Below are 13,317 nucleotides of genomic sequence, written 5' to 3' on the forward strand. Positions count from 1 at the left end.
AGAGGATATTTTTACATGCAGCGTCTCAATTTGGTGTTTGTCCCATTTTGTGAACTCTTGGTTGGTGAGTGGACCCCAGACCTCACAACCATAAAGTGCAATGGGTTCTATAACTGATTCAAATATTTTTAGCCAGATCCTAATTGGTATGTCACATTTTATTTTCCTTTTGATGTCATAACTTCCACAGCTTTGTGGAATTTACCTGTGGTGCTGATGTTTAGGCTGAGGTATGTATAGTTTGTGTGCTTTAGGGCACCGGCGTCAAGATGGAATTTGTTTTCGTGGTCCTGGCAACTGGACCTTTTTTGAACACCATTATTTACTGAGATTTATTGTCAGGGCCCAGGTCTGACTGAATCTGTGCAGAAGATCTAGGTGCTGCTGTAGGCCCTCCTTGGTTGGGGACAGAAGCACCAGATCATCAGTAGACATTTGACTTCAGATTATAGTAGTGTGAGGCCGGGTGCTGCAGACAGTTCTAGTGCCCTCGCCAATTCATTGATATATATGTTGAAGAGGGTGGTGCTTAAGCTGCATCCCTGTCTCACCCCCTGCCCTGTGGAAAGAACTCTCTCTCTGTCTCTGTACAGATTAATGTGAAAGAAGAGGAGGAGGAGGATGAGGACTTTTCCACAGAGGAGCAGGAGGAGGACGAGGACTGGGAGAATGCATTATCAGTGGAGAGGTTCGGGAACATCATCACTGACTCCGCGATCAGCGGCGGAGAAAAAATGGGCCGCAACTACAACGAGAAGGATTTTGAGTGTAAGTCTTTAGTCTTCTTTATCGTCTCTGCTTTTGTAGAACGCAAAGTAAACATTCCATGAATGTCTGCTTACTAGTGTTGTCAAGATACTAGAATTTTTACTTCAGTACCGATACCAGGTATACTATCACAATACTCGAGACCATTACGATACTCCATACCTAAACGATACCACAAAAAAAAGCCTAATTAGTGAAAGAATGCCACTTGCTCCAGACAGATAACCTCGGCTCCTACTCTGTTCAATTGTTGGGCATCTTGTGAGTTCAATATAATTTAATCTGAACATGTTATGTACTTGTTTGTAGTTGAGACAGCCATGTATGCATTAATTTGATCAACTGTACAATCATCCAATCAATTTGACTTGGTTTTCACCCATCTAACTACATAACATAATGGTAATCGTTTATTTGAATGGTAAATCTCTATTGATAAACTGAGTAAATCAAGATGTAGACTAGGTCTATTCACAATACAGGTTAATGCATATTATTCAATAGGAGTGTGTGCATGCTTATCATTCAATAGGAGTTTGTGCATGCATATTATTCAATATGAGTGTGTATGCATTGAGTTATTCAGCATGTTTTAGCTGATAGCATGGGGCTACATATGACAAATGTTCCCTTTAATGTAGGACTTATTTTATCGCTAACTGCTATTAGAACATATTATTTGTGATAAACAACATTTGCATAGAAGAAGCAATCACTTCTTTTATAAATGTGTGCGCTGTCTCTTTAAGAAAGTAATGACTTCATTTTCTAGGCAGAAAGTGGCTGTGGAATCTGACTTTGTTGCTATGGAATCTAGTGGAAACCCGATGATAGGCAAGGGAGATGAAAAAGTGAATTCGGCTGTAGGAAATTCAGCTGTTAGCTAGCAAGGAAAGTTTGCCTATAAAGCTAGAAGCTACCGGTATCTTCTTGCATTGTAAAGTGTTCTAGCCTGTAGGAACATTGTTTTGAGAACAGCAATTAACAGGTTCCACATGCTGTGTTGCATTATTTAAGTGTGTTAACTTCTGTGCAGAATGAGTGGAGAGCTAATGCAGCCCGGAGAGCTAATGCAGCCCAGACTGCTCTACCTATGAATGAGGTAGTGGAGCTCTTTGCTTTTCACGGGTTAAATGGATTGCGCTCTGAGACAGACTTAATTCTCTTGATCACGTGAGACAACATTTGAACATAACAATTCTAGTACCGTTTTATGATTTTTTTTAAATCGACAAAGTACCAAAGTTTTGTGCAACACTACTGCTTACCCAGTTTTTTGGGGGTGTTCTCCATAGTTTTTGGAATATCCATTTTTGCCAACAGGAATATGTTTTGGCTTAAAAATTATATATTGGTATCACTTAAAGGAAGTTTTTATCTCCATATCAAACCATTTCTGGGTAGCAAGTAAGTACCTTACTTTGATTGTTTTCAATTAAAATGGTCAAAAAGAAAGACATAGCTTCTTAACAAAGAGCAATTTCTCAAGCAAGAATTTTACTAGGACTGTCTGGTAGTGTTCTGAGTGGGAAAGGGAAACAGGAAACTAACTGTTATCGGCAGAGAGGTTTGGAATTCTCTTTCTTATTGGTTTATTAAAACTAATGTACTGCCTACTGAGGACAAAACTCCATCCCACCAAAACAGGCTGAAATTTCAGACGGTCTTTTCAAACAGCTGTTACACTAAAAGGGCATTATCATAGTTTTCACAATTTCATAATATTAATCCAACCTCATAGTGTGGAAATATACACTGAGCAAAAATTATAAACACAACATGCAACAATTTCAAAGATTTTACTGAGTTACAGTTCATATAAGGAAATGAGTCAATTGAAATAAATTAACTAGGTCCTGTTAAGTTCTAAACAAACAGAGGAAAAGCTCAAACCAAGTTTATTCCACCACAGCTGGAATATCAGCTGCAAAGACAGACTTGTTTAAACAATCACATGTATTTATACCCTCCTACTAGGTGGAGTCAACTCTAGACAGCCAATACATCTCTGTTGCTAAGTCAGGAACTTAATTGGTTCCTCTCACTGGTGTAGTCATGGCCCTGCCTCCTGCTAGAACCTTCATGGGTGTGGAAATATATGTTTGTGGGATAGGACTGTTCCTTTTCACTTCATCTGACCTGACCTCGGCCGAATTCCTTGCTCCTCCCAAATCCACGACTGTCCTACCTTATCAGTGACTGAAACCAGACCTCCATAGGATCCATGAGATTTAACGGTAACATTTTTTAACAGAATGTAAACATTCTACCTCCCCCTTTCTCACTCAGTAACTTTCCATAGACCTAGTTATTATCCACACTCCACTGACTCCAACACATACATTCCTTGGACATGTAAAGTAATCAATAAGTTCTAGTATGGTAACATGAATTTGTATATTTCAAACCGGAATCCAATAGCCCTAATTTATGGATTTCACATGACTGGGAATACAGATATGCATCTGTTGGTCATAGATCCCTTAAAAAAAGGTAGGGGCTGTCAAATATTCCCTTTCCGGCGCTCGCCAGTCTGCTTACTTTAACGCACACCTGTCACCATTGTTACGCGCACCACGCCTCATAAGACTCACCTGTACATTCCTGATTACCTTCCCTATAACTGTCACTCCCTTTGGCTCTTTCCAAAGACCTTATTACTCTGTTTTGTGTTCCATGTCTGTATGCTACTCATGTTTCATGTTTTGGCCTATGTTAATTTATTTCTTAAATACACTCCCTGTACTTGCTTACACGCTTTGTGACTTTGGAATTGTTTACCAAACGCGCTAACCAAAGTAGCTAATTGGACATAAATAACGGACATTTTCAAACAATTCAAGCATTTATTGTGGACCTGGGATTTCTAGGACTGCATTCCGATGAAGTTCATCAAAGGTAAGGAAACATTTATCATGTATCCAACATGGAGGCTAATTTTGCTACTGTTCTGAGCGCCGTCTCAGATTATTGCATGGGTTGCTTTTTCCGTAAACCTTTTTTGAAATCTGACACAGCAGCTGCATTAAGGAGAGGTATATCTATAATTCTATGTGTATAACTTGTATTATCATCTACATTTATGATGAGTATTTCTTTTGAAACGATGTGGCTATGCAAAATCACTTGATGTTTTTGGAACTAGTGAATCTAACGCGCCAATGTAAACTCAGATTTTTTTCATGTAAATATGAACTTTATCAAACAAAACATGCATGTGTTGCATAACATGAAGTCCTATGAGTGTCATCTGATGAAGATAATTCAAGGTTAGTGATTAATTTTGTCTTTATGCTTTTTGTGAATGCTATATTTTGCTGGAAAATGGCTGTGCTTATTGTGGTTTGGTGGAGTCCTAACATAATCATTTGTAGTGCTTTCGCTGAAAAGCCTATTTGAAATTGGACACTTTGGTGGGATTAACAACGAGAATAGCTTTAAAATGATAAAAGACACATGTATGTTTTAGGAATTGTAATTATGAGATTTCTGTGGTTTGAATTTGGCGCCCTCTATTTTCACTGGTAGTTGTCATATCGATCCCGGTATTGGGATTGCAGCCAGAACAAGTTATATTCAATCCTCAGGTTGTTTTTAGCCTAAATGATCTATAATATTTCAACCGGACAATAACGTCGTCAATATAAAAGGTAAACAAGAAATGCACTCTCTCGGGATTGCTCATGAAAAAGCTCGGCGACACGGTAGGGTCCACTCATTCAGACTGGTCTTACTCCCTCATTTATAAGAATATAAGCCTGAAACAATTTCTAAAGACTGTTGACATCTAGTGGAAGGCATAGGAACTGCCAATTGAGTCCTAAGTCAATGGATACTGTAATGGCATTGAATAGAAAACTACAACAAACAAAAAAATACTTCCTGAATGGATTTCTCTCAGGTTTCTGCCTGCCAAATCAGTTCTGTTATACTCACAGACACGATTTTAACAGTTTTGGAAACTTTAGAGTGTGTCCTATCCAAATCTACCAGTTATATGCATATCATAACTTCTTGGCCCGAGTAGTAGGCCGTTTAATTTGGGCATGCTTTTCATCCAAAATTCCGAATGCTAGAGAGGTTAAAATGACGTTGGAGGCGTTTTTGACACACCTGTCAGGTGGCTGGATTATCTTGGCAAAGGAGAAATGCTCACTAACAGGGATGTCAACAAATTTGTGCTCAAAATGTTAAATAATTAAAGAGAAATATGTTTTTTGTGAGTATGTAAAATCTTTTATTTCAGCTCATAAAACCTACACTTTACATGTTGCATTTATATTTTTGTTCATTGTATATAAAATACAGGGAAATCACGGTTTTGACTGACACTGGGCCTTTAACTTAAGCCTGCCAGTATAATTCTTCATAACTTGTTATAAGCATATGAGCCATTGTAATATCAGGGGCATTTCTGTCTGTTCATCAACAATTCAATTGCTTTAAAATGTCTAGTATTTTGTCAGGAGTTTTCTTTTACTGTCAGATAGTTCAAAAATGTTATAGAAGGGTTGTAACTGCTTATGACAAGTCTTGCATTCATTATGCCGGCAGGCGAGGACAGTATTTTAACTTAAACGCCTACCATTCCTTTCACAGATCACCGGCACACCTTTCACCACACCCACCACCCGCTGTCCACCCATCTACCCCCACCCCAGCGCCTACGCAAGCGGGTGCTCAGCATGGACCGCAAACGCCGGCGCAAGAAGAAGCGCAAGAACAAAAAGACCTCCATGGCGCCCTCGGAGGTCACACCCACCATCCATGAGGTAGACGAGGAGGAAGAGTCTGAGACAGAGGGGAGGGACCTGGCAGCCACGCCCACCGAGCAGCCCGACGACCAACAGCAGGTAACATAACAGAGAAATGTGTGATCATGTCTGACAGCTTATCAGAATACCTATTTTTGTTATTGATCATTTATTGTTTATAGAATCCAATACAATGTTTGGAATGTTGCAAGTAGACGTTTTAGTTTATTCATTTGTTATATATTCATTCAGTGTATTCATTTCAAAGACACTCCAGAGAGAAATGTCTGTCACACATGACATGTTTTGTGTGAATGAGGCAGAGAATTCTGGTCTCCTGTGTAATATGAGACCTTTGACAAAGAGCAGGCAGTAGCTAACCAAAGAAAGATGAAGATCTGTTACTAGTCTAACAGGTGCCATGGAGACAGAGAGAGAGTTTGCTTATCTTCCCATACTATTCGTACTACAACTATTTGCACATTGTTGAAAACACTGTACATCTATTTTTTATTTAACCTTCATTTAAGTAGGCAAGTCAGTTAAGAGCAAGTACAATGACGGCTAGCCCGGCCAAACCCTATCCCGGACAACGCTGGGCCAATTGTGCGCCACTCTATGGGAGAGATGCTAAGACCAATGTAACCAACTCCCTCTCCTCTTAGTTTAGCCTGGGGAGTGAGGAGAATTTGGAGCCGACCGTCCCACTAACTTCCTTCCACATGGAGAGCGAACAACAACATCCGCCGCCAGAGAAGGCCACACTGGCCACGGCAGAGGTGGTGGAGGGGGAGTTGGAAGAGGCGCAACAGGACATTCGGGAGCAACCAGAGGATGAGGAGGGTGATGAAGAGCCCACCAACAGGTGTGCCCAGAATCAGATGTTTGGATGCATAAAGCAATGTCACGGTAGCTAGCAGGAGATTAGGCACAGTAACTTGGCTGTGTGGTGAAACAATGTTTTTTCAAATCAGCCAATTGTATGGATCACTTCAATATGCAGCAACCAGCAACCATCACTTATTTTGTTAGCAAAGCTTGCCGTAAGACACAAGGTGATACTGGGATGTAACTAGAAGGATGATATGCTTCATGAATTGTGAACTAAGAAAACACAGAACTAGAGTGCACTAAAAATAGTACAGTGCCTACAACATTTATTTTGTACGACAGAGGTCGGTACTCAATATTTGAAGATATTTAAAGGGCTCATCAAACAAGGAGCCCAGCTCTTTCTACAAGGCTCTTCATTTAAAAACTTCAAAAATTCAGTGCTCATTTCTCCCGATTCTTCTGGTAGATTTATCTGTTTCTATGTGAACATCTAAAAACAATCAAAACATTTATATGGCTTAAAAGGAAACCTTGTGCCTGTCACCATCATTTCTCGTGTCCTAGATAGGTTTGCATAAAGATCCTATCTGACTCATCAACACAGCTATGAGAATATGAATTATTTGGTAATGGATTGAATAATATATGCATTCATCCTGGGACGTCAGAGACTGTGTGGAGTCGAGGGTCATATTCATTAGGGCTCAACATAGAAAAATATCTTGCAACGGAAACAGAAATTGTACATTTCTTATTGGACAACTCCAGGTAGTCCCTCCCTGTTTAATTCTGTTTTCTTCCGCTTGTAGCCTAATGAATACAACCCAGGTACTTGTTTCCCTCTCTGCAGGGCGGTTAATCTCACTGATTTATAATTATTGCAGCAGCAAAAAAGGAACGTAGTCACAATGTCATGTAATGTTAGGATATTGTTGCCTGAGTTAAAGCAGCCAACGATTCACTGGGTGAGGAAGCCAGTGTTGCAGTGCTGTGCTGTGTTCTGGTGCCCTCTGTTGCATGATGGACCACACTACACCCAACAATCTGACCCCCTCCCAGATTATTTATACTGTGTTTGTGTGTGCCAGTCAAGATGTTTGTTCGTATAGACTGGGTTGACGTTTGATACCATGTTAATTTTAAAGAAGGATTTAGTAGATTCTGGAGTTTTAACATTTTGGGACAAAAAAAATCAAATTCTGAACTGGTTTATGGCTGATGGTCCTTCATGATTTGTATTTATTTATTTTATTTAACCTTTATTGAAGTAGGCAAGTCAGTAAAAAACAAATTCTTATTTACAATGAATGCCTGGCAAAAGGCCTCCTGCGGGGATGGAGGCTGGGATTAAAAAGAAAAAGAAATAAAATATAAATATAGGACAAAACACACATGACGAGAGACAACTCAACACTACATAAAGAGAGACCTAAGACAACAACAGAGCATGGCGGTAACACATGACAACACAGCATGGTAGCAACACAACATGATAGCAGCACAAAACAGGGTACAAACATTATTGGGCAAAGACAACAGCACAAAGGGCAAGAAGGTAGAGACAACAACACACATCACACAAAGCAGCCACAACTGTCAATAAGAGTGTCCATGATTGAGTCTTTGAATGAAGAGATTGAGATGAAACTGGTAGTTGATAGTTGACACAATAGATAACAGCTAGTTAGTTACCTGACATACTTCAAAAGCAAACGTTTAAAGAATCAAATACAATATGACCTCTATGATGGGTTTTCACACATACTCAAGTATTCCCTCTGCACTGTCCGTGATTCCCCCCTGTGTTCCCCTCCCCTGGTGCCCCACCTCTGCGGACCCCCCTAGCATGAACACCCGTGGCTGGTTCAGGAGGAATCCTCTCCACCCTGCACCGCGGACCAGTTACGACATGCGGGAGCGTGTCTGTATCGGCAGCATGACAGCCGTGGAAACAGCCGTGTACCGGAAGGTGCCCACCGACGAGGCTGAGGCTCAGATGTTGGCTAGCGCCGACCTGGACGACATGAAGAGTAAGACACACACATACACACCAGAGAGAACGGACCGTTCCCAAATCAACCCCTCTAGCCCACCCTCCTGCTGTTGAGCAACCCTCCTGCGGCCCTAATCTACCACACCTGATTCTACTAATCAGCTGCTTATCGGGACTTTAGTTGAATTTGGTGTATTTATGTAGGGCTGGAGCAAAAGCCTGCATAACCAGCTGCTGGAGCAGGGTTGACCACCCCTGCCTGGTGTAGCCCCTTTTTCCTGAACAAGGGCATACTATTTCTAATGAAAGTAGAGGGTAAAGGTAGTGTAATTTAATACTAAGTAACGTTGGTTGCAGGTTTAAATAAAAAATGCATACCTTGAGACTTAGTAAATATATTTTAACCAAACTCTCGGGTTCCTCATTTGGTGCCTCTTGATGGACAGACCCAGTCATCATCCTTTACGCCTGACAAAGGCAGGTTGCTCCAATTGGATGCAATGCTCCACTAGCCTTCCCAGCTGTTCTGCTGTGGGACAGTTTGAGGGTGACAGTTTGAAGCAGGTCTGAGTACTGGGATAAAATATGAAATATAAATCACTTACACCCCAGGATTGATGTACTGCAATAATGCCAGTGTGGCAATATGTTTAATGATACTGTACTGTATTACCATAGTTCATATTCTTGAACGTAACAAGTTTAGGGCACCCTCTATTGACGTAACTATATAGGACATATATGTCCTTATGTGAGAGTGTAATACATGGTGTTGCTATGTTTTAGTACTAGGATATACTGTGATTTGATAGGGTGGATATGTGAATAGTGTGATTTGATAGGGTGGATATGTGAATAGTGTGATTTGATAGGGTGGATATGTGAATACTGTGATTTGATAGGGTGGATCTGTGATTTGATAGGGTGGATATGTGAATACTGTGATATGATAGGGTGGATATGTGAATACTGGGATTTGATAGGGTGGATATGTGAATACTGTGATTTGATAGGGTGGATATGTAAATACTGTGATTTGATAGGGTGGATATGTGAATACTGGGATTTGATAGGGTGGATATGTGAATACTGGGATTTGATAGGGTGGATGTGTGAATACTGGGATTTGATAGGGTGGATATGTGAATACTGGGATTTGATAGGGTGGATATGTGAATACTGGGATTTGATAGGGTGGATATGTGAATACTGGGATTTGATAGGGTGGATATGTGAATACTGGGATTTGATAGGGTGGATCTGTGAATACTGGGATTTGATAGGGTGGATCTGTGAATACTGGGATTTGATAGGGTGGATCTGTGAATCAGAAGGGACAGAAATAAGACAGCGAAAGGAATGTGTGAATGTTGAGAACATCTGCTATGTGTGAATGACAGTGCGGGTGCGTATGGCCTCCCGAGTGACGCAGCGGTCTCACTACAGACCCGGGTTTGATCCCAGGCTGTGTCACAACTGGCCGTGACCGGGAGTCCCACAGGGCAGCACACAATTGGCACACAATTGGCCCAGTGTCGTCTTATAGTGCTCTGGCGACTCCTTGTGGCGGGCTGGCTGACTGCGGTCGTCAGTCAAACGGTTTTTCCTCCGACACATTGGTGCGGCTGACTTCTGGGTTAAGCGGGCGGGTGTTAAAAAGCGTGGTTATGGCGGGAAAAGTTTTGGGGGACGCATGACCGACCTTCACCTTTCCCGAGCCCTTTGGGGAGTTGCAGAGATGAGACAAGATCGTATTTGGATATCACAAAATTGGGGAGAAAAGGGGGGTACTTTTTTTTTCACGAATGTGTGTGTCACGCCCTGACCTTAGAGATCCTTTATTCTCTATTTTGGGTTAGGTAGAGGTGTGACTAGGGTGGGCATTCTAGTTTTGTTATTTCTATGTTGGCCTGGTATGGTTCCCAATCAGAGGCAGCTGTCTATCGTTGTCTCTGATTGGGGATCATATTTAGGCAGCCTTTTCCCACCTGTTTGTTGTGGGATCTTGTTCTTGTGTCGTGTCTGTGAACACTGCATTTACTTCACGTTTCATTTGCTCTGTTTGTTTTTGGTGAGTTTCATTTATTAAAACATGTGGAACTCTACACACCTTGGTCCATTTATTCCAATGATCGTGACAGAAGATCCCACCACCCATGGACCAAGCAGCGTGCCCAGTAGGAGCAGGGATCCTGGGCCTGGGAGGAAATCCAGGAGTGGAGGACATCCTGGACGTGGGACGAGATTATGGCAGGAGACAGAAGCCTGCCATGGAAGCAGGCGGAGGCAGCGAAGAAGCAACATCAACCACACCGGGTTCGTGGCCACGAAGGAAGCCCGAGAGGCAGCCTCTAAAAATGTTTTGGGGGGGCACACGGGGTGGTTGGCGGAGCCAAGGTGGGAACCAGAACCAACTCCCTGTACTCACCGTGTGAAGTTGGTCACCGTTCAGGTGCCTTGTTTTCCGGTTCTACGCACAGTGTCCCCAGTGTGCCTTCACAGCCCAGTGCGTCCTGTGCCAGCTCCCCGCACTTGCCGTGCGAAGGTGGTCAATTGTCCAGGACGCGTTGTGCCAGCTCTACGCTCCAGACCTCCAGTGCGCCTCCACGGCCCAGTACGACCTGTGCCAGCTCCACGCACCAGGTCTCCAGTGACTGTTCCCAGCCCGGAACCGCCAGCGATGGTTTACATTCCGGAACCTCCAGCAACGTTTTGCAGTCCGGAGCCTCCAGTGATGATCCATGGCCCGAAGCCTCCAGTGATGATCCATGGCCCGAAGCCTCCAGTGATGATCCATGGCCCGCTGCCTCCAGTGATGATCCATGGCCCGCTGCCTCCAGTGATGATCCATGGCCCGCTGCCTCCAGTGATGATCCATGGCCCGAAGCCTCCAGTGACGATCCATGGCCCGAAGCCTCCAGTGACGATCCATGGCCCGAAGCCTCCAGTGACGATCCATGGCCCGAAGCCTCCAGTGACGATCCATGGCCCGAAGCCTCCAGTGACGATCCATGGCCCGAAGCCTCCAGTGACGATCCATGGCCCGAAGCCTCCAGTGACGATCCATGGCCCGAAGCCTCCAGTGACGATCCATGGCCCGAAGCCTCCAGTGACGATCCATGGCCCGGAGCCTCCAGTGACGATCCATGGCCCGGAGCCTCCAGTGACGATCCATGGTCCGGAGCCTCCAGTGACGGTTCACGGTTCCCGAGCCTCCAGTGACGGTTCACGGTTCGGAGCCTCCAGTGACGGTTCACGGTTCGAGCCTCCAGTGACGGTTCCAGTTCGGAGCCTCCAGTGACGGTTCCACAGTTCGGAGCCTCCAGTGACGGTTCCAGTTCAGAGCCTTCAGCGGGGGTTCCCAGTCCGGAGTCCTCGACGACGATCCACGGTCCGGAGTCCTCGACGACGATCCACGGTCCGGCCTCCGAAGCTGGCGGATCCGCGAGCGGAGCGAGTCACGGCCCGCACCGGAGCCGCCACCGAGGCTAGATGTCCACCCGGACCCTCCCCTATAGAGTCAGGTTTTGCGGTCGGAGTCCGCACCTTTGGGGGTACTGTCATGCCCTGACCTTAGGTGGGATGCTTGTCTACTGGCCTGTAGGAGAGTGGTGGTATGTATTATATTAGGCCCTTGGGAAGGGAATGCTACAGTATATGAGTGTGGAAATCAGGAAGCTCAAATCAAATCAAATCAAATTTTATTTGTCAAATTTTATTTGTCACATACACATGGTTAGCAGATGTTAATGCGAGTGTAGCGAAATGCTTGTGCTTCTAGTTCCGACAATGCAGTAATAACGAGCAAGTAATCTAACTAACAATTCCAAAAAAAAAAAAAACTACTGTCATACACAGTGTAAGGGGATAAAGAATATGTACATAAGGATATATGAATGAGTGATGGTACAGAGCAGCATAGGCAAGATACAGTAGATGATATCGAGTACAGTATATACATATGAGATAAGTATGTAAACCAAGTGGCATAGTTAAAGTGGCTAGTGATACATGTATTACATAAGGATGCAGTCGATGATATAGAGTACAGTATCAACGTATGCATATGAGATGAACAATGTAGGGTAAGTAACATTATATAAGGTAGCATTGTTTAAAGTGGCTAGTGATATATTTACATCATTTCCCATCGATTCCCATGATTAAAGTGGCTGGAGTAGAGTCAGTGTCATTGACAGTGTGTTGGCAGTAGCCACTCAATGTTAGTGGTGGCTGTTTAACAGTCTGATGGCCTTGAGATAGAAGCTGTTTTTCAGTCTCTCGGTCCCAGCTTTGATGCACCTGTACTGACCTCGCCTTCTGGATGGCAGCGGGGTGAACAGGCAGTGGCTCGGGTGGTTGATGTCCTTGATGATCTTTATGGCCTTCCTGTAGCATCGGGTGGTGTAGGTGTCCTGGAGGGCAGGTAGTTTGCCCCGGTGATGCGTTGTGCAGACCTCACTACCCTCTGGAGAGCCTTACGGTTGAGGGCGGTGCAGTTGCCATACCAGGCGGTGATACAGCCCGCCAGGATGCTCTCGATTGTGCATCTGTAGAAGTTTGTGAGTGCTTTTGGTGACAAGCGGAATTTCTTCAGCCTCCTGAGGTTGAAGAGGCGCTGCTGCGCCTTCCTCACGATGCTGTCTGTGTGAGTGGACCAATTCAGTTTGTCTGTGATGTGTATGCCGAGGAACTTAAAACTTGCTACCCTCTCCACTACTGTTCCATCGATGTGGATGGGGGTGTTCCCTCTGCTGTTTCCTGAAGTCCACAATCATCTCCTTAGTTTTGTTGACGTTGAGTGTGAGGTTATTTTCCTGACACCACACTCCGAGGGCCCTCACCTCCTCCCTGTGGCCGATGCGTTGTTGGTAATCAAGCCTACCACTGTTGTGTCGTCCGCAAACTTGATGATTGAGTTGGATTGCATGGCCACGCAGTCGTGGGTGAACAGGGAGTACAGGAGAG

At 43.8% G+C, this 13,317-nt stretch overlaps 1 protein-coding gene across 2 annotated transcripts in view; it reads left to right on the plus strand.

The window, feature by feature from the left end:
- Positions 1-596: 596 nt before the first annotated feature.
- LOC112246499 (anion exchange protein 3) overlaps positions 597-13,317 on the plus strand; it is a 63,584-nt gene continuing 50,863 nt past the window's right edge. The window contains exons 1-4 of one of the 2 annotated variants that reach the window (XM_024414873.2): positions 597-768; positions 5,368-5,621; positions 6,188-6,387; positions 8,202-8,386. In XM_024414873.2, coding sequence (XP_024270641.2) covers positions 735-768; positions 5,368-5,621; positions 6,188-6,387; positions 8,202-8,386 — 673 coding nt within the window. In that variant the 5' untranslated portion in view covers positions 597-734. Of the gene's footprint in view, positions 769-5,367; positions 5,622-6,187; positions 6,388-8,201; positions 8,387-13,317 lie in introns of those variants that run through there. The other variant, XM_042319961.1, reaches the window with a different exon arrangement.

This window comes from Oncorhynchus tshawytscha, linkage group LG03 (genome assembly GCF_018296145.1).
Source record: "Oncorhynchus tshawytscha isolate Ot180627B linkage group LG03, Otsh_v2.0, whole genome shotgun sequence".
NCBI lineage: Eukaryota > Metazoa > Chordata > Actinopteri > Salmoniformes > Salmonidae > Oncorhynchus > Oncorhynchus tshawytscha.